This window comes from Neltuma alba, unplaced genomic scaffold (assembly GCF_004799145.2).
Source record: "Neltuma alba isolate B1F8T4 unplaced genomic scaffold, ASM479914v2 tig00007289_pilon, whole genome shotgun sequence".
Classification (NCBI taxonomy): domain Eukaryota; kingdom Viridiplantae; phylum Streptophyta; class Magnoliopsida; order Fabales; family Fabaceae; genus Neltuma; species Neltuma alba.
In genome coordinates this window covers 37564-62211 of record NW_021634737.1, presented here as the reverse complement: position 1 = coordinate 62211, position 24648 = coordinate 37564, and the positions used below count along the sequence as shown (strand labels likewise).

Genomic DNA, 24648 nt, shown 5'->3' with positions numbered 1-24648 from the left:
ATAATGCTAGAAGATAATTAAAGTAATTCGATGCAGCATACGAGAATGTTGAATTGTTACTCAGCACAAAATTTATTGATTGAGTCTGGAACAACCATTTGTATCTTTTCAAATCACAATAGTCTAATTGCAAGTTAGATTAAATGCTCCACGTGTAGGTAAAATGAACTACAAAGGACCATCACTTCTAAGATCACTCACAGCACGCATCCCATGATTCATTCAATTTTGTTGCGTTCCCGTGCTCTCCATATCACAACAGTGCTAAGCGAATAGCAAAATGGGAAGGAGATAAGGCAAAAAAAACTCATATTCAATGTAATTTTAGCTGAATCATACAAGGTACTGGAAGGACACTTAGTGTTCCGCAAAGGACAAAGCCGAATCATACAGGATATGCGACAAGACACTATCTAGCCCACAAATCCTAGCGAGTAAAGGCGTACAAAACAACAGAAACGTAAATGAGAAGCGCAGAAGGAACCAGTATGAAGAGCGGGACGACAGCAGAATAAGTGTGGGCACTGCCACAGGCCAGGGTGCCCAGCTTGATCTGAACCACATTGACCAAGGCCATCATCAAGAACCCACAACCGCAGACGGAACCGGCACCAGAGACGAGCATGCCGAGGCGGAGAACAGTTTTGTTGATGTGGGCGAAGAACTCGACGGGGTAGTGGAAACCGGGGGAGCGAGAGAGGCGGATGGCCTGCTTGAGAGCAAGGGCGACGAGGCTGGAGAAGAGAAAGGAGCTGAAGGAGTAGACATGGAAGGAAACGAGGTTCTCGGCAATAGAAGGGGAGGCGACGCAGTTGGAATTGGTAATGAGACTGTTGCTAGGGTCGTAGGGGTTCCAAGTCAAACCAAGGAAGACGGCCAAAGTGAAGAGCGAGTTAACGTTGACGATGGCGTTCAAGGCGCTGATATGGACGCTGGTAGTGGAAGAAGAAGAAGACATTTCAGTAAAGACGATGGTGGTGGAATCGATTGCCGATCGATCCCGTGTTGTGTTGTGCTTCTTCTGGGTTAGAAGGGAAGATCACAGTGCCTTTTCTCTTCTTTTCTTTTCCTGTTCTTTTTTTTTTTTTGGGTGGACAACACGTAAAAGTGTATAAGGTACGTCTTGCCCTCTAGGCTCTAGCCTCTCCTTCATTATTTTTCTTCCCTCACTTGTCCTGTCCCAGACAACACGCGCTATCTCCTTGTTGAATGAGTTAACGTCTGAACCAAGATCAGCTATTCAATTGACGTTGGCCCGAAGAGATGAAACTAATGGAAAGACACCGCCATGATCAATATCAACTGAGTGCGGTCTACAACGGTTTATAATTAGTTTATAAATAATTTTTTAATAGTAATTTACAGAATACGAAATAAATATGTGAGAAAAATTTTATCTCAACTTACATGAAACATATTTATAGGAAATTTTCACTATCATCCCAAACAGGTACTGAAATGACTGTACAGATGTTATTAACGGGAAAAATTAATTAGTAAATCCTTATATTTTTAGCATTTTTTTAATTCATAATTTTATTATTTTTATTGAATCTCCGCAGTTTAGTCAATTCTAATTATTAATTCATTTTACTTATAAAGTATTAATTAAAACTCTTGTGTATATGAATTAAGTGACGCGTACTTGTTATAAAATACAAAAAAAGAATATATTTAAAAAATAATAATACCATAAAATTTATTTGTTGTTAGCATGAAAATTAAAAACAAAAATACGTCGGCAACCATTTTCTTTTCATCTATAAATAGTCTATAATATAATATAATTAGTTTTGACAGCAAACTTAATTTAAGTATGGATAGAGCAAGAGTTTCATCATTAAAAACTTCTTAGGCTCTACTTGGATTAACATTTAAAATCATTTTTGTATAGATTGGGATAAAATTTATCTCATATCTTTATTTCATATTTCACAATTTATAATTAAAAAATTATTTATAAGTGTTAATTAATTATTACCTCATGGACCTGGCTTCTCACCATTGCCAGGTCCTATCGGCTACCCTCCTCTAAACAAAATAGTAATACTGCTATTTTGGGTGCAAAATGAGGGGTGTTATAAGCCTAATTGCTTTTTTTTTTAATTTGAAGTATTTTTTATTAGCATCTAATATCTTAAAATAATTTTTTGCTACACCCAGCATTATAACATATTTTTTTGTAACACCCAATATCATAAAATAGTTTTTATATTAAAAGTGTTTTTGAGCAGCACATAGTATCCTAGATTTAGGGTGCTTGTTGCCACTAAGAAATATATTTAGGATACTAGATGTTACTGAAAAAAAATATTTTAAGTTGTTAAATTTATCAAAAAATATTATAGAATGCTAAGTGCTACTAAAAAAATATTTTAAGAATTTTAAATTAAAAAGCAATCAGCCCCTCGTTTTGCAGCCAAAATGGCAGTGTTTCGGGTAGAAGAGAGTAGCAGATGGGACCTGGCGGGCAGCGGAGAGAAGCCAGGTCCCCACCTCATACCTGTTTTCGGAGGAGGCTGTGGTTCTACTTTCTAACTTCTACCCGTATAAACCAAAGCGAGTAGGTGCTGCGACGTGTGAATCCCTCTCTCATAGGGGAGGGGATTTTAAATTGGACTACAAGAAAAAGAAAATAAGGGTTTCATCATTTTTCAAAAAAAAGAAGAAGAAGAAGTAAAAAGGGGGGAAAATTACAGGGTCTAATTAAAAATCATATGAATTTATGAAAACCTGCTATTTAATTTTCTCATATTAAGGCTTATTTGGATTAGCGTTGGGAAGAGTGATTTTTATTTTCATCAACTTTTAAAAATTAAAGTTAGAATAAAAGCCAATTATTACAATATAATTTATTTTTAGATCATTTTTGTTAAAAATTAATTTAGCATAAATTTATTTGAATAATATATTAAAAGGTGTTTTCAACCTAAAGAAAAGTTCGAAAAAAACAACAACTTTTAAATTACTTTTGCCCAAAAATCTTTTGGGCAAAAGCTATCCCAAATATGTGTCAAGAGTTTCAAGTTTCAACTGATTTTTTCCCCTTTTACAACACATGCTCAGTTCTCACACAACACTGATCCAAACGCATTCTTAATAAATGCACCAAATGGAAAATGGGTAGTTTATTAGTTCATAACTTTGTTTGCATTATATATAAAACTGTATATCATGCTATTAACAACTGATAAATGGTGATTTGTAAGAAGAGATACCATGACGCATGAGCCATACTAAAAATATGCTTTTTCTCTGTATAATTTATCATGTTTTTGTGTGATTTTATTTTTTATTCATTTAATACATTTTTGTAATAAAAATATTATAATGATTATCATGCCAGGGCATCATATGAAAAATCAAGCATAATATATGAAAAAAGTCAATATAGGAAATAAAAATCATGAATATAACTTATTTTTCAAGTTCTTCTGTAATATACAAAAATGTGATACAATTTTTTTTTACCAGAGTGATATAACTTATTGTGTATAGTTTATGCATTTATATAGATTAATATGGATTAAAATTTATAAAAACTTTTATTGTAGGAGTGGTTCCCACGTAAATTTCGTATAGCAACGTAATGGTCTGCCCAATGTGCACCTCAATGGGGTCGAGAAATGCATTTTAAGTAAAATAAATTTTATATATTGAAACAATAATTAATTGAATTACCATTTGTTAAATTATTAAAAAAATTTATTTAACACAAAAAGCATTTTGATTATTTTAAAAAAAATGACAGTGGAATTTAAGATCTAAATTTTGAAAGAGTGAAACAAAGAGAAATGTGATTTTTCTAATTTTTTTTAATTTTCTTATCAAACATAATCGGATCGATTTTATTCGTATGTTGCTTCTTGCATTTTTGTGAGGTAAGTCTTTTGGAAAAAGAAAAAAAAATCCTTCTTTCCCACGCTGTCATTCTACAGGACACACACACACACACCAAGTAATCAAAGCTGTGTTTTATAAAAAAGATCTGCAAACCCGTTGTCCTAGCGTAATAGGATGAGAGGGAGTATTGCTTATATCCTCAAATTACAATATGACCCCGTCGTTGAAACCAAACTCTGCGTCCGCGTCCCTGTGTGCGTGTTAATTTCTGAGTAAATCGCGTGCCTTAACGGGAAAAAGGGCTGAATGTACTGACGCAAGTTGCGTGAGTAGGACGCCACCGAAAGCGAGATGCATCACGTGAGGGCACTTCATTTCCCCGCAGTAAATGACAAACTGTATTTCTTTTTTATTTTATGGCAATTTAATTTTGAAATTTAAAAAAGGAAAAGAAAGAAACGCCGTTGCCGGGGATCGAACCCGGGTCGCCCGCGTGACAGGCGGGAATACTCACCACTATACTACAACGACTTGTAGATCGGCTCCGATGCATTGCATTAAGCGTAACGACGTAAGCGTTGATCCCACTAAGACGGCAGAATTATTCTGGGTTCACGTGCTGGACAAAGGGGCCGCTCCCTACTAACCCTAGCAGGTAGCCGTTGAGGGGGCAGGTACAAGCACAGTTTCTTTTCTGCGGAAACGAAGGAGTAGGCTCTTTTTTCAGCCTACCTTTATATCCCTATGCAGCGTCACTCGTTGAAACTCCGTGGAATAAATCCGCAACTTTTTTTCCTACACGACTGGTTGAGAGTTAGTGAGATGTGGTCAGATTGCATGGATTCTAAATTTTAGTTATTATATTTTCAATTTAGCTTTCTCAAATAAAAAATCTATAATTATGTAATGTTATCAACCTTAAAAAATGACTATTTTTCTAAGATAATCTTATAAACCTTTAATAAAATACGGGAATGGACTGTAAAAATTAAATTCCACATAAATCAACAACGGCAAAAATAAATTGAAATAAATGAGATTTTACTGAAGCTGGAGGAAGGGAGGAAGCAAATGTTTTCTAGTTATAATACTTAGTCTTGTCCCCATACATCGGTGGGCATTTGGTCTAGTGGTATGATTCTCGCTTAGGGTGCGAGAGGTCCCGAGTTCAATTCTCGGAATGCCCCAATACGATTTCCCCTTTTTGCGTATAAATGAAACAACAGATTTCCGGTTCCTCCGTTGATAAGAGCGTTGTGAGAAAACGCGCACGAAATCCAGATTTTAGTTTTCACTTTTTCCGAGAATTCACGATAAAGAGATCACCCCAATTAATATCCAATAAAGAAATCACCATAATTCACAGATATAATTTACAATCTCATTTAAAATTCAATGTCAATTCTCAGCTAACTTTAAATACAATAACATGTATACCAACTGCTTTCGGGCTGAACTGCTTCATAACTCAGTGAGAGACCGTAATCCCCCTTAATAACAATAACTCCCAACCTCTAACCACCAATAAATATCAGTAAATAATACAAAGACGAAAAAAAAGAATCCATAATTAAAGGTTACAGACACACGGTTGTCCTTTGATTAACATACATGACATATCGGACACTGCTCATTTTTTTAGAGCACATGATGATTCCTTTTGCCGTTCCGGTTGGTCTGTTTCTGTTCTATTCGCATTACTTGAGTTCAAACAATGCACTTCACTTGAATTGCTGCATATTTTGGCTTTCGTCTCTACTCCAAGATAATTTGACAATACCCTTTTCACCCCAAAACCACGACGGTGAGGTTTGATGATGTTGTTGTTGTTATGGATGAAAGGAGTTCTCTCTCCTCTTGCAGGACTAATGAGCGGTGGTGCAGGTGAAAAGCTACTGGTGCCACTAACAGATTTGTGAGGAGTGCCTGAGACAGACACCGAGATTGGACGACTAACCGTCGAAGAAACCAACGGAAACCTGTCTGAATGCTTCGTCAAGTCGTCCACATACAGCAAATCATCAATACGAGCAAGAATGTTGAACGCCATGCTCTCCAATACCCTTGAGTAGCTCTCCAGAATGGACTTACCCACGTCCTGAAATTGTGTAAAACGAGTAAAAACCATTGCTTTAAGAGAAATTTGGCAATTTGAAACATGCATCTTACATAATAAAATAACAATAATAATGGGACCTTGTTGCATTGGATCTTGCTGGTGTCGAGAGTGGTTTGAGTTAAACCAGGGAACCTCTGTTTCAAGCAAATCAGAAAGTTTTCAGCTCTTTCTGCTAGCAATTCTCTCTTGTCTCCATCTGCCATGAAATCTCTCACCATTTCCCAGGATGATTTTGTTGTTGAACGGCTAGGATTAGGTGCGGGTCTCGAATGAGCCCTTCTACGCCATACATAAATTGAGGCTTCCACTCTGTTAGCAATCTCCAGAGCCACGTGTTCATTGGAAAGATCTAGGCAATCAAGCAGACACTCAGAAGAGAACTGGTCTGATGTTATATAGCGGTATATGAAATCCCCCAGGCAGCTTCTTCCATTCTGAAAACAACACAAAACAAAGTGAAGCCGCTTTCAAGTTGTAATCCTATGATAAAATCAAAATTAAATATCGGAATTGACGAAATTCAGACCTTGGGAAGGGCTTCTAAGTATGAATCAGGAACTTCCATTTCAGCTAAAGCGTTGTCGTTGATGGCCATGGCTGCTTTCAGAATTTGGTTTGCACATTCTCGTGTGTGGTTCAATTGCTTTCTTGAGTTCTCAGTCAGACCTGCAGGAGAGACGCGAGGCACAGGAAGCCACCATTTCTCCTCTTGTCTCTGCATTGGCTTGCGAAACGAGGCTGACCCATCTGCATCTGGGGCCACGATTCCTTGATCAACATACCAAAACTCCGTACTTGTGAAACTGTCTAATATTTCCTGTAATCGAGACAAATACTTATCAGCATACTCAAATCATAATTGTTTCCGAGTTAAAGGCTAATGCTAAGATATCATGAAGTCAGTAGATTCAATATTTACCATTAGCATGTTATCGAGTTTGCGAAGAGCTGGGAGATTAATGAAAAGATCTGACCTCGGCCTGCAAGTCATTACCTGCAGGATTCGCAGCATAAGGAACCTCATTATTTCCCTTGTTTGGAATTTGGCTTAACTTTTCTGGGTACTGATTAAAACTAAGTCCAATTTTACCTCAAGCTTGCTTCCATCGGGAAATGTTTGCCAAGAAGGGATTAATTCAACAATGTGATCTCCAACGCAAAGGAGCCACTCCATCTCTCTTCGCCACATTGCTTTCTTTTCATCAGGAAGAGGTTCTAGTCTCCATAATTGTCCAAATACGGTGGCTAAATGTTGCATAAATTCCAAACTCAATAAATTCATACTTTCAAATATTTAAACGAAAGGAAAAATTTTAAACTAGTACTCAATAATCATACCACAGAGATTAGTAATGGCATTTGAGATGGCCAGAGCTGTGCAAACCCCTTTTCCAGACCCTGACATATCTTCACCAAGCAGTAATTTTGCAAACCTTTCCTTCATCATATCAACCTCTGTTTCAACCGAATTTTTTACCAGGAAACAGCACTAATTAGACCTCCAATAGGCGCGCATAGTAAAACATTTTCAAATTGTTGTCCGATCAAGAACACTGTATGAAACTAGGAAAGTACTAACCTGACATTTTTGAACCGATTCTGCTAAATTTTGAGCTGTCCTCGTGGGACATAGGTTGGTTTTCCTTGTCATCAGATTTACTGCACTTGGAAATTGTAGCCTTGCGAATGGGCCAGCCAAGAGGAGCAGGCGAAGACGACCCTTTTGCTTTAGCTTCTTCAGCTGAATCGAAGGAGCTCGATGCACTCGAACTCGTCTCTCTCGACTCAGCACTCGAATCGGTGAACGACTCAGATTTAGCCGTTTTGCCCCCAGTGGACCGAACCCCATCTTTCTTCTTTTGAGAATGCTCAGTCTTGTTAGATAAAGCTTCCATTTTGAGGAACTTTTGGAAGTTCTCACAACGAAAAAGGCAACCAGGTAGTGACTCACTCGGACGATTCGCAAGGTCTCAACTTATTTCCACCCATAACAGGGAACAGACTTAAGAAATACAAGAGACTGTGAGGTGAGTTTCTTCTTTATTGTGTTCAGAACTCAAAAGGCGAGGGGGTGAAGAATATGTGGCCTTTTCAAATTCTGATTCTGCTCTCTCTCTCTCTCTCTCTCTCTCTCTCTCTCTCTCTCTCTCTCTCACTCACTCACTCACTCACGAATTGGTTTTGAAGGAGGAAACGGGAAGGATAACTGCCAATCGCCACATGCCACACCAACGGCTCTCTGGCTTTCGCTCTCAGCTTGGCTCAAATTTGAGAGTAGAGAGAGAGAGAGAATACGTTCAAAATTATTAGATAAGAAAATTTAAAAGAGGTAGCTGTATTTGTTTGCATACGGAGCTAACAGCTGACGCGGGATTTAAATTACTTTATTGACCTTTACTTTGGTTAATTACCATTTATTTGTTTAATGAATACGGTATGGAGGTACTTATTCATAATAGTGGATTTGTTTGGAATAATTTATAAGTAGCTTTTTAATCATGATTTACGAAATTATATATGAAAAATTTTATCTCAATTTACATAAAACGCACTTATAAATAATTTTAATCGTGATGACAAATAGAACCAGTATTGATTTTGAATGCTAATTAGGCTATGTCATGGTAATATTATTCTATTGCGTATATAAGATGTAGATTTAAGGAGACTTTGCATGCATGAATACTTCATTAGTCCCATCATATCGATCCCATTTTATGTTCTTTCAGCAACGAGGACAGACAATTTATATTTTATTATATTATTTATAAGTTGTGTTCTTTTATCTTAAAAACATAAAATAGTTCTCTGTCGTAAAATTTATTACTCAAAGATACCTAAAATTTATTAGAAGACACAGGGTGCCATCTATTTTCAATTATTACAACTTTTCTTTATTTGTACGTAACATATCTTTAATTATATGCAAAATAAAAAAATTTACATATTATTAAAGATATGTTGTGTGCAATTGAAGAAGAATTAATCTGTATAAGATGGATTATTGCTCCCAATCAAGTACCAGGTTCATGTAACATAACTTTGGGCAAAAAATTTTGTAAAGGGGGATTTTTCAATAATTTTCCTATAAAACTTACATTCAGTTACATGGTTATAGTACATGTCATCTTTCATTATTTAAGTAAAAAAAATTCTTAAAAAAATAGACAGAGGAGAAATTAGGCTCCCATCAGCTATGACAAAGGAAAAGTCCATGTTTTGTAAATAAGTACAGTATTTTCAAAATGAATAATAATTCAGATCCATTAAAGATATTTTTCGCCCGAAAACAGTAATATAATTAAGGATAATTGAGTACTTGTCTTGTTTTTTTACTGAAGCCAAAAAAAGCATTCTAACTAGACTGGCCAGTCGTTTGTCAGGTTGTATGAGGTGTGAAAGTTCTTCAATTTGTCTTCCGTGGGATTTTTCAGACAAGGAAACTGACTGCTAACATTAATGCTTCAGCAAGCAAGATGGACACATGCATGTTTGAAAGAAAGAAAGAAAGAAAGAAACAAGAGATCAGAGACGATCAAAATTCAGCAATAAATGGCACAGTTGAATATACCCAATTTTGATTCAATTCAAAGTTTTAGTATCTTCCTTTGTTTTCTCCTTTTTGATTAAACAACGAAAACAAAAACAAGAAGAAGATACTCGAGGATGCATATACACACACACACATGCAAACACCTTGAAGCACCATCTCTACCAGAACCAACTTGTTTTACTCTATTTTTGTGCAGTATTACCTCATCTCTTTGAGAGCTAATTGACTAATTAAAGTGGCTAAAAAAATAGTTCAGTTAGTTATTTGTAATAAATAAATACTACCTCCAGTCCTAATTATAAGATCTAGTTGACTAATTTGGAGAGATTAAGAAACTTAGTTAAGTTAGTTATTTGTAATAATAGGTGTTGTTTTTCCTAAAATATCTTTGCTAATCAAGTTTGTTATCTATAACTACTGTTATTAGAAGTATTATCATGAAAAAAAGTAGATAAATATGAGAGACAAAGTAGATTGGGGTCTTATATTTAGGACCAAAATAAAAGTCAAATAAGGTCTTATAATAAGAACCAGAGGTAGTATTATCTTTTCTAAAATATCATTATTGATCAAATGTATTGATTAGAACTAATATTATTATAAGGACTATATTAAAAAAAAAGATAAATATCAGAAATAAAATAGATTGGGATTTTACATTTATGACCAAAATAAAAATCAAACGAGCTCTTATATTAAAGACTGGAGGTGGTATTTTGTTACAAGTAATCCAAAAAAAAGAACACAGAAGTCTTTAGCATACATGTATTTTCGATGCAAAATTAGCATATACTCTTTTTTTCTAACCTATAAATATTTTCAGAGGCTGATCGGCTGCATTAAAGAAGGTTCTATTCTTGAGAGCGGTGTTCATGAATTTTCAGTTGGGGCGTTCAATCAAAGATGTGTGTTTCAAACGATTTTAATTAGACGAAGTAAAGTTTCTTAATTCTATTTTACCGAAAAAGAATAAATAAAAGTAAATAGGTCGATGGCGTCTGAAACTCCATTTCATCTTATTTTGCTTGATATCCCAAATTTTATTCAATGTTGCTGACCTTATTGAGCTAATATGTCAGCACTTACCACCCTCCTGTCAACTAATTTTATATTTAATTTGGTTTTAAATATAAAATCACAATTTATTTTGTTTTTTATATTTATTTTTTTTCCTAAGGCAGCTATTATAGTAATTGCACATATTAAGAATTTCATCAAATGAGAATTCTAATTAATACACATGATTAATAAGAGTATTTTATAAAAAAAAACAATACTTATTTATCATAAATAATTAACTTAAAGAATTTTTTTTAATATACTCATATTAGTTAATTGGTTCTTATATTCCTCCAGTCATAGATATAAGACATATTTAGGATTGAAAAGAGTATTAAAGACTGAAAATAATATAATGTATTACGAAGATTAGCAGCGCACTACAAATAAAATGTTGTATTAGCGAAGTACTATTGATGCCTGCTACCGAATGTATTATATACTAAGCCGAGTCATGTGTCTTGATGCTGTTGTCAAGTGACAAGTACTATGCAACGGCCCACTAAATCTAATGGCTTTGTGAAAAAAATAACAATAATAAACTAAATCCCCTGTCTACCTCTGTATACTAAATATTACACTCCTTCTAAATACTGGCTCCAGCCTCCGGTATGAGAGTTGTATAGCTAATTTAAGAAAATTTAAAAAATTAATTAAATTAATTATTTTAAAAAATTAGTTATTTGTAACAAATGTGTGTTGACTTCCTTAAATTATTATTCTTCAATTGTGTGTATTAAAATTTCACTTGGATGAAATACCTTACAATCAATAAGAATATTTTTAAGAATATGTCACAAAGTAAATTTGAGTCAAAATTCAACTAGTTTTTATATTTGAGACAAGAGGTAGGTAAGTAGAAGAAGAACACGAGTGCGGTGATCTCACATGCATGTCAGGGGCAAGGTAAAAAGGGTGATGCTGGCGGTGAGCTTTAGTTCAAATTTGTGAGGAAAGGGAAGGGACAACGGCTATGTAGGAAGAGTGAAAATACAAGTCTCATTTTTTATCCGTTTGGGAAAAGCAGAGCAGAAGAAGCAACGTTAACCTTCACAAACACTTGAGTGGTCCCTCTATTTGCAATCTCCTTTTTGTACGCTTTCCAAATATTTTTCCGCCCTTCCCCTTTTGGCCATATCAGTCATTATAACACTCACTTGTCTCTTTAAATTTAAAGTCTCAGGAAAAGGAATATGAAATGTCGTTAGCTAGGAACAGAGATGTTTAGCAAACCAAACATATCTGGTAAGCATTCCACCTTCCTTTTATTCCACACCAACTCCTTCTTCCCATGTGTAACGGAAACAACTTTGAGTTTGCACTTTCTTTGTACATTTTAGCCTCTTTTTAATTTATTATTTTGTGGGTTGTCTGAATGAATGAAGGAGCAGCGAATGAATTAAAGTCGAGATTTTAAATTTGAAGATGGAAGGAAGAAGGATGAGTGTGTTTTTCAAACCCATATTTGTTTAATGCTTCACGTGAAGTTTCCTATAACCGCCCACTTTTGACTTCTCCACCTTCTGACGCCAAAGTCCCGTTTTCCTATTTAATAATACCTACTTTTATTTTTATTTTTATCATTTTGGGATCAATGGAAGCAGGACGGACCAAGCTTGGAAGTTTTTCTGGAGGTGCTTGTCCATTTACAGGGCCTGTCTGGGATAGTAATAAAAAATTATTTATAAATATGTTTTATGTAACTTAAGATGAAATTCTCTTCCATATTTATCTCATATTCCGTAAATCATAATTAAAAAGTTATTTATAAACTGTTTCAAATATATCTATAGTCAACGGTAACAATCATTAATGAAAATCCTTCAAAATTTCTTGAAAACTCAATAAATAGCCTATTTTAAAACCTTCAATCACCCAACATTGGTCCTCCTGCCCAGATTGTACATTCATTTAGTCCTTTCTTTCAATTTTTCTTCTTTTTTGTTGCTTGGTCTCATCATGAAATTGTATTATTCCTTGTGAATTAAAAAAGATTTCAGAATTTATTAAAAACATAATCCCTCCCGTTCAAACAGTGTGTCTAGTTCACTGGAATGACGGTAAATTATTACTACCTCCGTTCTTAATATAGATCCTACTTGACTTTTATTTTAATCCTAAATATAATACTCCAATCACTTTGTCTCTCGTATTTATATATATATTTTTCAAAGTAGCCCTTCTAATAATAATAGTTTTAGTCAATACACTTGATTAACAAGGATATTTTAGGAAAGAAAACACTTATTTACGACAAATAATTAACTCAACTTATTTCTTTAATCTCTTCAAATTAGTCAACTGACTCTTATAATTAGAACCGAAAGTGGTATAATATTGCATGCTTGTTCAGTTCTCACAGGCTGTCCCCTGCTGTCAGCTTTTATCTCACTAGCCTCAGCTGAAGATCATCCCTTCCGTGACGAAATATAATTGAAGAATCTGGGAGGCCTTTGCTCCAATGTTGGGTCATTACCTGCATGTAACTTTGCTTTTTATGTTAGGTTTGGCGTATGGAAAGATCCTTTTGGAAAGGGAATATGTTTGGTGATGTATATTGAGAATTAGCGTTACATCTGAGGGTTCTATTTTTAGGAAAGCTTCCCTCTCGTGCTTATTCCCATTTTTTGCTTTCATTTCAATTCCCACCTTGTACCAAATGCAGCACTTTGAAAATCAGTTGAGTAAGACATTGTAGAAGGTGTTTGGATGAAATCAAAATCTTAATTTTAAAAGTACTTTTACGGTAGACGAAGTAAATATATAGAGAAGTTTATCTTGATTTTAAAAAAAAAACACTTCTAAAAAGTACTTATTTGATAACCAAACACCCCGTAATAGGAGTACGACTGGATCACTGACGGGAAGCTGCGTTGTGTGCGGGGAAGCCACTTATTTTAGCAGCAAAGCAGTCCATCGCTGGACCGATGGCGGTGGCAGACTCTGATTTGCATGTAATGACTTTTAATGCAAAATAGGGACGAGTAAATTCAATATTAATTTTGGGTCCCCCTTCCAAAGCTTCTAATTCACGCATGATATGATATTATCAGACGCTGATCTGCGAAAATGTACTAATGTTTTCCCTATTGAAAGTTTTAGAGCGGCCGCTTTTTCAATTTTGGACAGTAGCATATAAAGAGTGGTTGATTAAAGTCGAAGGAGCTGAGGGAGAAGAGTGAGAAAATAGTTTCCGACAAAGTAATTATTGAATTACAACAGTCCTCGCCAACCACAAGCACGGTAAATAAGTAACTCTTTTTTACCTAATGCCAATCATACTTTTAATCCTGCTTTAACCCATAAATAAAACAGGTCAAAAACTCAACCAAACGGCTGTTTAATTTGCAAACATGCTCGTCAGATCTATAAATCACTTTTGGGCTCTAAAGGCACTTAATTAACATAACTATAGGGTGTTTGGCAACCTTCAAAAGTACTTTAAACTTTTTCTTAAAACAATGCAAACTCATCTACATATTTATTTCGTAAACCGAAAAAATACTTTTAAAATCATGGTTTAGTTTCTGTCTAAATATTTTTTTACACCTTAAAAAACGGCACAGGCCCTCTATATAGAAGAAATGACACAGGCCGAAAGGCCCACAGCATAAGAAAAGAAAGCCCGCGAACACGTTGTTTGCTTACGCACGTAACGTGTTGGGACATGTGGCTGTCTAGGTGCATGTAGTGGAGTCCTACTTAATTTTTCCTAAAATGAATTTTTTTTCGTTGAGCATTAATTACTTAATTATGAAAGTCTAAATAAAATCCTGACCACTTGATTCCGTGCTGGCCATTTTCCCGCATAATTTGTATGACTGTGCCGTTGCTCAGCGTCAAATACTGAAACACAAAATATCAGTTGACAATTCGTTGATACAATACAAGGGTGATTTAGATTGTTGCTGATTTATCTCTTCCATAATAATAGTACTGTTTTTGCAGCATCTGGACTTTGGATTTGGCATATTTGTTACCCAAACTTACTCTCAGATTTTTCTGCTCTAAAGTTTTAAGGGATACGAAACCAGAAGCATTGCATTGAAGGTATTTCAAGGGACTGACTAACCATCATACCCACTGGGCTTAAGATACTTTCCCGGTAAGGCCCATTTTCATAATCAAAATAGACCCAACTACTCTTTACTGTGAGCCCAAGAACCAGAAACAGGAACCTGCAACGAAATCCAAGAAATATTCTGAGTCCTCAGTCTCGCTACCTCAACGGTTATCTCTCAACACCTGAGTAACTTTTGGTGCAAAGTCAAATATAGGATCTAAAATATATTCGTTTTTACCATACACATATAGATTTGTGGCCATGAGTGGATATGAAAAGTAAATAAATTTAGTTCTATTTCCACAATCTTTAAAGATTCAAACGCCCTTAAAATTACTGCAAATATTTTATCTTCTAAACTGAAGAAGTTTCTCAGAGCTATGGATCATTAATGTAATATCAACCATCGCTGACTTATCAGGCAGCTATAAATGAGAAATTTAGATAATTCGTGTGACGGAGTGTTGAGCCTTTTCTTCCTTCTGACCCTTGACCAAATGAGACAAGGTACTTTAACATTTGAACCCCAAACAGATCCGTTAGTTCCGTGAGTATTGGAACTACTCTGCCCTTTCAGTTTTGTCAGGTTATCTTGATTCAAAGAACATTGCCAATGCCTAAAGATTAGCCAGTCACCACGCTTCAAACACATACTTGCAGCACCATTCATTCAAACTGCAGGAAATTATTATATTACTATGCTGACAACGGCCACTTTGATGTTGGAGCAGATAAAAAGAAAAAAGAACTTCATTTTGAATCTTCACTTGGATAAGTGTCATGCTGAATTTGTTCTTCACAGGATAATTTGGTCACGGCCATGATCTTTAATATTGTCTTCGGATCATAAATTTTGATTTCATCTGGACCCCAAACTCCTCCAAAAGTATGATTAAGGGGTGCAAATATGTGGAATTGATGAGTACTTACTTCTAACAGCATTCAATGCTAATGCGATTATGCAGAAGCAATATTTCTTCTAAAGAATGTCAAGATCCTTTTTCTTATAAATATTTGTGTCAATGGTCCATGCTTTTATTGCACTGGTTTCCCTTGACCACATGATTTCCTCATCTGGATTTGCTGACATGGAAGGAGCAATTTGACAACACGGATCATTTGTCAGTATAGTGTAATTTACTATTTTCAGAAATTATCTCCGGAACACGGCAACAACTTGCATTGATAAACTATTTACTAGTTGATTCTGCCATTAATAATTATTTCCCCTCGTTCTCTCAAAGCCTTTTTGTACCCACATGGAGATCTTCCTTGGGAAGCTAATGCCTGATACAGTAAAAAACCTCTATCTTTCTTTCTCTGAGCTTATCCTTCGTATTTTTACCATAAGTTTTGACCAACGTCTCAAAAGCTAGTTTGAAAACGTTGCCCATAAGCTCTCATTTCAGTATGTTCTCTTCATTTTTTTTTTCGTAGGAGTTCATTTACGCCCTTGAATTGAAGTCTAATCACAACATTGGTACACGTACATTTACAAAGTGAAAGAACACCCCCTAAAATTATGTACTAAAATGATAACATCAAATCTCAATCAAAACCAGCGGTGCACATGGTATAAGTTGGTCTCCCCACCTTTCGTTTTGTTTGGATAACCTAATGGCCTAATGGGAATGAGGAACAGAGCAACTGGTCTAAGATGACTGAGAATTTATTTTAGTTTAGATTCCTCTCCCAATGGCTAGGTGTTTGACTTATAGCCCAAAACTTGCCCTCAAATTTTGCAGTTTTACCTTAAATCAATGTACTTAATAAATCCAATTTAAGTATAACCTGCTAAGTAATCAAGAATCGTACAATTGACAACATCGGTTGCTGCCAATGGTCCAGAAAGATTCAATCTCAGGCAAGTGGAAGGTGTGTGGAAAAATGCACATTTATGGGGCTATTACATCTGATATTGACTCTTACCGTTGAAGTTATTTATATTAATGAAGAAAATGAAGATTTGATCCAGAAATTTCATTTGCAATGATATGTCAATCATGTTGCTCCATTTTTCCTCTGGCACACAACATCAAATGTCTATGGCAGGCACTTACCCCACCCCTCCAAGCCCCCCCCCAAAAAAAAAAAAACATAGCTTTCGATGTGGCTAAGCCACATGATATGGTTTCTCCTGGGGATGTCCACATGCATTATCTTATGATATATATAAAAACAAACTGATGCCAGGAAACCTGCATAGAGGATGCTGCCAATTCATTCAATTAATACTTGCATATCTCTCTCTTAGAAAGTAGAAACATGTGAGATACAACTGTAATGCTGCTGTAAAAAAGTTTCGGAGCTTAATTGTATTGTTCAACCTGGACAAAGAAACTTCCAACACTCTGCCTGGTATTAAATAAATGCTGTGGTGGTATTCCTTTGTTTTCTTCTGCAAGTACTCACTTAATCATTATCTGACATTCTATCTTTCTTTATCAAACGTTATGCCTTTCCTAACTAGTTTACACACTTTACAGCAGTGAAATTGTTTCAGGGATGTTCATGCCACAACTCAAGTAATTATTCTCATTCTCAAAAAAGAAGCCAAACTCCTTTCATCAAGGGAGAGATAAATGTGTTTCAGGTATTTTGCAACGAGAAATTAAATGCACGTACCTGTACAATTCCCTTCTGAGTTCGTTATCTTTTCGTTCATGAACTTCTTGGAGCAGTATTAAATACATTCCTACTCATTTGGTATTACATATCCTTTCCCTTGTAAGAGGCGTGCTGGTTCTAAATGCTGGCATCCATGCATGCTTTCCCTGATCTGTTAAAGATAGACTGATTGATTGATTCAATCACAGTATATATTAAATTCTATCGGCTTAGTTTTATTTTAGTATCTCAAAGACATAGACCACAACTTTTTGGTGCACTCCCACATGAAAGATGGCGACGAAGAGTGTGTGTCTCTGCGTGTGAGTGTCGTGGACTCCATGTGTTGAAATGTTCAAGTGGGGACAAACTTGAATTTATATGAAAAATCTCACATCAGATAAAATTGAGTTTAATAATAAAAATATGACCGAGTGAAATAACCCATAAACTTGAATCTTTAAGATTTTAAGTTAAGATGTGGTGTCTTCTTTTGTGTTCTAGCTCATTTATTCTCTCTTTTTATTTTCGAGCCTCGCTACTTATTCCTTACAAGTGGGTATTAGAGTCAGATTTAATCCCAAGACTTGTAAAAAGACTTTTGGAACTTGTAATTGCACTCATGTTTGAGTCCTAAAAATGGACCGACCCTATTTCACCATTGGTAGGAACGTGGTGTCTGTGAGGTCTTCAATATGAAGAGTCAATAGACTCATACTTGAATATAAGAGATTGTTATGATAATCAAATATAAGGGGACTGAAACTGACATAAAAGGTCAAGTTAAGATGTAACGTCTTATACTTATATGTGTAAGTATGTCTTAAAAGACAAAGATCTCTGCGGAAAGTGTGTAGTGGATGATTACGTGATTGCTGCATTGTTGGATAACAATGGTTGTCTGTACTAAGAATTGTTTATGTGGAAATGAGAATAGTGGAAGACATGTATGGAAGAAAGATGGGGATGAGGTTGGTAAAGGCGGTGATAGATTCCTTAGGCCCCGTTTGGTTTACAAAACACTGCACTTCAATTCATTGCATTTTCATTTCAGAATATTAAACCGAACAGGACATTAGTTTAGTCGGGACCTCTCACCTTAACTTTTGCAAAGAATCTTCCAACACAAATAAAAACTAAAGCCACCCGACACACCCTCTCTTTCCCGCACAACAGAGACGTGTTCATGCACTATGACTAGTTTCTTATAATATCTTAGTAATTCTGATTATAATTTATTGGTTTCTTGTTTCTTTTCTGAACATGTTTTGTCCTGTTCTTGGTAACTTTTCTTCAATTATATGCGCGATGTGAAGATCTTAGTCTGTTAAAACATTATCAAACTTCACGGCTTGGAATCTCTTCGGATGATAGATGAATCAGTTTTGAAGACTCTTATGGATAACATGTACAAAGAGTTGGATGATTATATTTCCTTTATTATATCTTAGGAAAACTAGCTGTATGTTCCCCACCTATATAGACAAAACCTACGAGCATCGCCCTTCAGAATACTTTTACAAGATAACTATGTGTAACATAAATCCTTCACCGAACAATTACCGGGGCATCGCCCTTCAGAATACTTTTAAAAGATAACGATGTGCACGCTTGATGTTCTGTACAAATCTTAATTAGAAAACTCATCGATAATCTAAAGTTGTGACAGTTACTTTTGAGACCGAGACCTTGTTTCTTTCGTTGTCGAATCTATTGGGTATTACTATTCGCTTCTAATTTCCAAACTTCCCTGACAAAAAATTTCTTTAAAATGAAGGACAGTTTATGCCATCATTAACTTTTTTCCAAGCTCAAAATCCCTAATACGATAATTTTAGAAGCCACGCTTGTTTCTTTGCATTGGATGTTTTCAAAAAGTTGACTTACAAAAATACCGCATAAAATTCAATATTCCTATTCAGGTTTGAAGCTTCTGGTGGAGAAAATTAAATAGATTGAAAAGAATAAGAAGTAAAATTGGTGAATTAGCATGAGATCTTAAGTTATTTTAAACTTAAAACTAATCCCTCTCAAAATTTAAGCACATTAAAGACTTTTTGCCTGTGTTAATAAGTAAATTTTTCCAAATCCAAACTTACATTCCCGTCTCCTTATGACAGGAGTAGGGTCACAATCACCTCATTCAATACAGAATAATGAGAAATGTAGAAAAGGGCTGAGCTTATTGAGGGGAGGCACAGGTAACGAACAGTGAGTGGCTCAAAAAAGGGGAGGCATATGTGCAGCATATTGGTCAGTCTTTGGTGGCCACTGCTGTAGCGCACACACTGGGTGCACTCGACAACATTATTTTCTTCAATAATCAGTGTACCTCAAAAAACAGAACATTGGATATTTTATATCTTATATCGTGAGGGGCTAAATAAAGAGCCCCCATCTCTTTTACATTAGCCAATTTCCCCCCGCCTCTTTACCTCCATTATTGTAACACGAATCATTGTCCTTTTCCTGATTGTTGTCACCCCATTTGTTGAAACCACAGCAAATTATAGGCTCCAAATCTTTGTTCCCATCGAATATGTGTGTGTATAAGGTGGTCCAAATCCACTGCATCTCAGGTCGCAACGTACATCCAACATTTTTCTTTCTTTGTTCGCTCCTGCATGCCTCCCTGTTTTCACTTTGTTGTTTCTGTACTGTCACTGTGTAATGCCCTCTCTCTATATGTATGGCAGATAATTGAGGGAGAGGGCAGAGAGAGAGAGAGAGATAGAGATGGTGATCTGGATTCATGTGCAGAATTGGAGCTTTCATTATTGGTTGGATCTGTCCAATATCACTTTGCTGCTCCAGTCAATCTGCATATCGTCCTATATATACTTCCCATGCAATTTCAGACCACAGCAGCTTCGCCGTTATATATAAATATATATATATATATATATATTGAGAGAGAGAGAGAGAAAAAAGGACGTGTGATTCAATCAGATTTGAGATCAGATCTCTTCACATATATATGAAAGAAAAGAGAGAGAGAAGAATTGATGGTATGAGATAGATTCCGACTCAAATTAAAAACTCTGACTTAGTTAAGCTTGTTTGCAAAACGGAGAAGGGGGATGAGACATTATGATTATATAAAGAGAGAATATTTGATTTAGTTGGGGGTGAATAGTGTTAACCCGGAACTGAAATGGTAATGAAGGGAAGGGCACTAATAAAAATTCCAACCTCACAGTAACAGAGAGGACAGGACAAGCAGAATGGAAACTTGGAAGACGGTGGGATTACATATTCAACAGGCATGGAGCTCTTTTCCCCGTATAAGACTTTGACCATTGACTTTACCATTTGGAGGTTCCATCACGTGACTCCCTCGCGGCAATACCTTTTCATGAATCCTATATTTGTACGCGTCCTGTGTACTAATATATATATATATATATAAAAGCATATGTTGAGGAAGGAAAGATTTTCCTGGTTATACAGATCTCACATCTAATCGCAATGGAATCCCATGCATGTCCTATACGAAAGTGGGGCCGAGCATTAATGCTTCGGTGTTGAGAGATGATGGAGAAAACGCCTGAGATCAAACAGCTTATAACAGCTAGCATCCCCAGCACATATGGAGCCTCATCATCATCATCAGCTTGTTTTGTTTGTTTTTATAATGATGACTTGTGATCTCAGATTAATGCATACAATATTAAGGATCAATCAAGTGGACAACAAGCAAAGAGAGACAAGGAAGGAGAATATGAAATTATGGGAGCACACAAGCAAGTACTACTGAAGAAATGGATCGCAAGATGGGAAATTTTCGTTTTTTGGTTTTTTGTTATTTTCTTTGTGGTAAGAATTGAAAAGTTGGGTTATTAGTAAATAGTAGGGAGTATGGAATATGGGCGTATGGCACGTGGGTGGATTGGACCGTACAAGGCTGAGAAGTGCCAGCTTAAGCTGAGTTTTACACTGATGCTTAGTACAGGTTCATGGGGTGGATGTTATTATGCCAACGACGAAGTGTACTATTTGCGGCAACAAAAGCAGATTCAGGTTTACTCATTTTCAAATCTCAAGCTCACCTTCTCCCACCTTCCTCCAATCATGTAATGTTCCCCTCCCCTTTTTCTTCCATTCTTTTTTAAATATCCTCTTCAAATTGATAATCATCCATCCAGCCACAGCCAAGGAAAGAAGGAATAAAGGTGTGTTTGGAGTCACCTCTAAGCGGCTTTTTACGGAATATAACGTAGGTATATAAGGATATATATATATATATATATAAGGATAGTTTTATCTCAATTTATGAAAAATATATCTATGAGTACTTGAATAAATAAGCAGATCATGCCTAATCCCTCTCCAGTAAGTATTTATTCAACTAACGCATTTTCTTCTTCATTATTTAGATGTTAGATGTATGACTGATACCCTTGTAATGATGCCCTTCATCTTTTCAACAAATCATTGTTATTTCAGAATTTCAATAATTACTATTCATTTAGAATGTAAAGAGAAATTAACTATGTTTTCCCCCCTCATTTTCCCTTTAATTTATCATTTTACATGATTAAATAGGACTATTTTAGTGATTGTCATTGCATTTGCCCGGGACCTGGGCAACTGTTTTGTATGAGCATGATTAAATAGTATTTTTTTTTAGATTGCTCAATGCATCTAAAAAAAATATTTCGAGACATTATACACACCACAAAATATTTTAAGACACTAGGCATGTATGATAAAATAGTCTGGGATGCTAAATATATTTTGACCCCATATATTATAATTAAGTGAGTTAGATAATCTTCTAAATTTATTTAAGCTAGCCAAATGATTCTTATATTAAACTGTGGAGTTAGTATTCATTTTGACAGATCATAAAGAAAAGTAAAAGAACTCAAATTAGTCAACTTCTCCCACTGTTAAACCTGTGAGTCGAAATTGGCAGGAGTCACTTGCAAAAATATCATTCCATTTTGCTGCAGATTCGGTCATTTGTTGTAATTATTTTAATATGTATGGATAACTTTAAATGACAAAATTTACTAAGTGGAGAAAACAAATAGTATTATTTTATTTTCTCTATTGAATTTATATCATTGCAGAATATGTTAAAAACAATAAAATTATGTATTTTTTTTTTACTAGATACAGTATCATCTTTCTAAAAACAATTATATTTGAGATATAGCCGAGCAATAAATACAAGCATATCTTCTAGTAGAGATTTAAATCTTAATTCACTATAGTATAAGAGATAATAAAATTATGTTTTATGATTAGTAATTGGGAAAATCATGCAGATAAATATATTTTTTTAATTTTTAATTTGGTATATGTATATTTTTATCTCAATTGAAATTTTTTAATTTTACTCTGTTAGTACTATTAACTTCTCTAATTTTGATCTACGAACGTTGTGAACTTCTGTGCGGGTCCAGTAGGGGTGTGTATGAGGCCCGCATGCCCAATAAGCCCACCCGAGCCCGCAAGAAAAGCGCCCAGCCCAGCCCAGTAAAAAGCTGCCCAAGCAAAAATGGGCATCTTCGGGCTGGGCTGATTCACAGGCAGGGCAGGGCCGCGGGCAGGGTATGCTGCCCTGCCCATTTGGCCCTGCCCAAAAAAATATATAATTATATATATAAGATAATATTATTTAAGCAATTATCTCTTTTGTTTTGGCCAAAAAAATTAGGTAAAATTAGAAAAAATGAAAGGAACATAAAATTATAATTATATAAAAGAGCTAAATATCAAAATATAAGATTCAATATGCTAAATTACTCCAAGTCAAATTTCTTTCTTTTTCTCTTACATCCAATTTTTTAAAACAAAAAAAAAGAAAAATAAAACCACCTTTCAAATTTTGTGCTTTCACATGATTATAAAAATCTGCCAACTATATGAATAAACTAAGGAATTGAACTACTGATTTAGCTTGATTATTAAATGTTCTAATTATTAAATATATTTTTTTTACCTCCTATAAGAAATTGAAAGTTGAAGAACAAGATTACATAGGCCGTATATATATATGAGTGATAGACTCATTCGTGATAATTTTTTTCCTCTCACTTGTCTCAAAACACGATAATTGAATTTTTTTTCTACATATGATATAAGGCATGGTGTCATTACGCTGGGCAGAAAAGCCCGTCCTGCCCAGCCCGTCCTTGCCCTGCCCAAAATGGTTAGGGCTTCTACTGGGCAGGGCGGGGCAGCGGGCTGCAAAACGCAGCCCGCTCATCTTTCGGGCTGGGCATCGGGCAAGGGGTTTGCCCTGCCCAGCCCTGCCCATGTGCAGCCCTAGGGTCCAGTGGTGCTAACAGAGCAAAGTCAAACGATTTAATCAAGAAAAAAATATATAAATACTAAATTAAAAATTGAGCAAAAATACAAATACGTGAAAAATAATGTTTCTTGCAGGGACATACGTATTAAATGAGACGCAATATAATACCCTAACAATAATGCCTTTTGTTAAAATTGTAATGTTATGTAAAAATGACATTATTTATCTCAAAAATTGTCATAAATGTTTTTCAGGGGAAAATCCGAAATCGAGGTCGTAATCGTGAGGAACTAAAATGGGAAATGTGAAAGGCAAAGGGAGGATCACGGGAAACAGCTGCGAGGCAAAAATCTGACCGTTGGGCTCAAATCTTGGAGAACGAGAAGCCACCCTCCCCCAAATGAAGCGAAATTTCCCTCTAGGGAGGGTCTCTCCCTTTCAAATTTTAACATAAAAAGCAAAAATGAAAATAGGCCAGAAGGCAACATGGTGTCAAAACACGAAGGGGGCGGTCAAATGAAGTGATTTGGTAGCTGTTTTAAAGACATGATAGGATTTGAATTAATTTTTTTTGGACTGTTGAAAAAAATGAAAAAATGACCAAAAACTAAATATTAAATAAAAAATATCAATAAAAATTGATTATTATTTGTAAATTTAATATTAGCAACACTAAATAAATTTGAGATGTAGTAATTTTTATCTTTTTTTAGTCAATTTTGTCAAAAACATTGAATCTCAAATATTTATAATTTTATGGAAATTCTCAACAAAAAAAAAGAGAGAGATGTGTATTTGATAGGGTAATGGGAAAAAAATAAAAAAGGAAGGGGAGGGGGTTTTAGGCGGAGATGGGAAGAGGAGGAGGAGGGATGACAGTGACTGCTGACGCTTGAACCCACCCAGGCACCCACTCCTTCCTTCTCTTCTTTTTAGGCGCCAACTTCTGCCATTTTCAAAGTTTTACTGCCCGCCATCCCCATCCCCATTTCCCTCCATCTTTTCATTTATATTAAAATATGTTTAAAAAAAATTTGAGTGAAATAAAATATCTAAATTTAAATAACGTGTTTGAATGCAGAAGTGGCTCTCTGCACTGCCCTCCCTGTACTCTTCATTTCCTGCCAACTCTCTCTGTGTTT

General features: G+C 35.3%; 2 protein-coding genes and 2 non-coding genes across 4 annotated transcripts; 1 reads left to right on the top strand and 3 right to left on the bottom strand.

Annotated features, from left to right (window-relative positions):
* Positions 1 to 220: 220 nt before the first annotated feature.
* Positions 221 to 1077, bottom strand: LOC114752230 (uncharacterized). Its single transcript, XM_028940954.1, has one exon. The coding sequence runs from the start codon at positions 956 to 958 to the stop codon at positions 428 to 430; it is 531 nt and encodes a 176-aa protein (XP_028796787.1). The 5' UTR covers positions 959 to 1077; the 3' UTR covers positions 221 to 427.
* Positions 1078 to 4302: 3225 nt separating this feature from the next.
* TRNAD-GUC (transfer RNA aspartic acid (anticodon GUC)) lies at positions 4303 to 4374 on the bottom strand. Its single transcript has one exon. It is a non-coding gene; the product is annotated as a tRNA-Asp (tRNA).
* A 584-nt stretch (positions 4375 to 4958) lies between these two features.
* Positions 4959 to 5030, top strand: TRNAP-AGG (transfer RNA proline (anticodon AGG)). The gene has a single exon. It is a non-coding gene; the product is annotated as a tRNA-Pro (tRNA).
* A 144-nt stretch (positions 5031 to 5174) lies between these two features.
* On the bottom strand, positions 5175 to 8116 carry LOC114752229 (rop guanine nucleotide exchange factor 5). Its single transcript, XM_028940952.1, has 7 exons — positions 7542 to 8116; positions 7301 to 7417; positions 7053 to 7207; positions 6882 to 6956; positions 6489 to 6779; positions 6040 to 6396; positions 5175 to 5941 (listed from the first exon to the last, which is right to left on the bottom strand). The coding sequence occupies exons 1-7, from the start codon at positions 7855 to 7857 to the stop codon at positions 5474 to 5476; spliced, it is 1779 nt and encodes a 592-aa protein (XP_028796785.1). The 5' UTR covers positions 7858 to 8116; the 3' UTR covers positions 5175 to 5473.
* Between the last annotated feature and the right edge of the window lie 16532 nt (positions 8117 to 24648).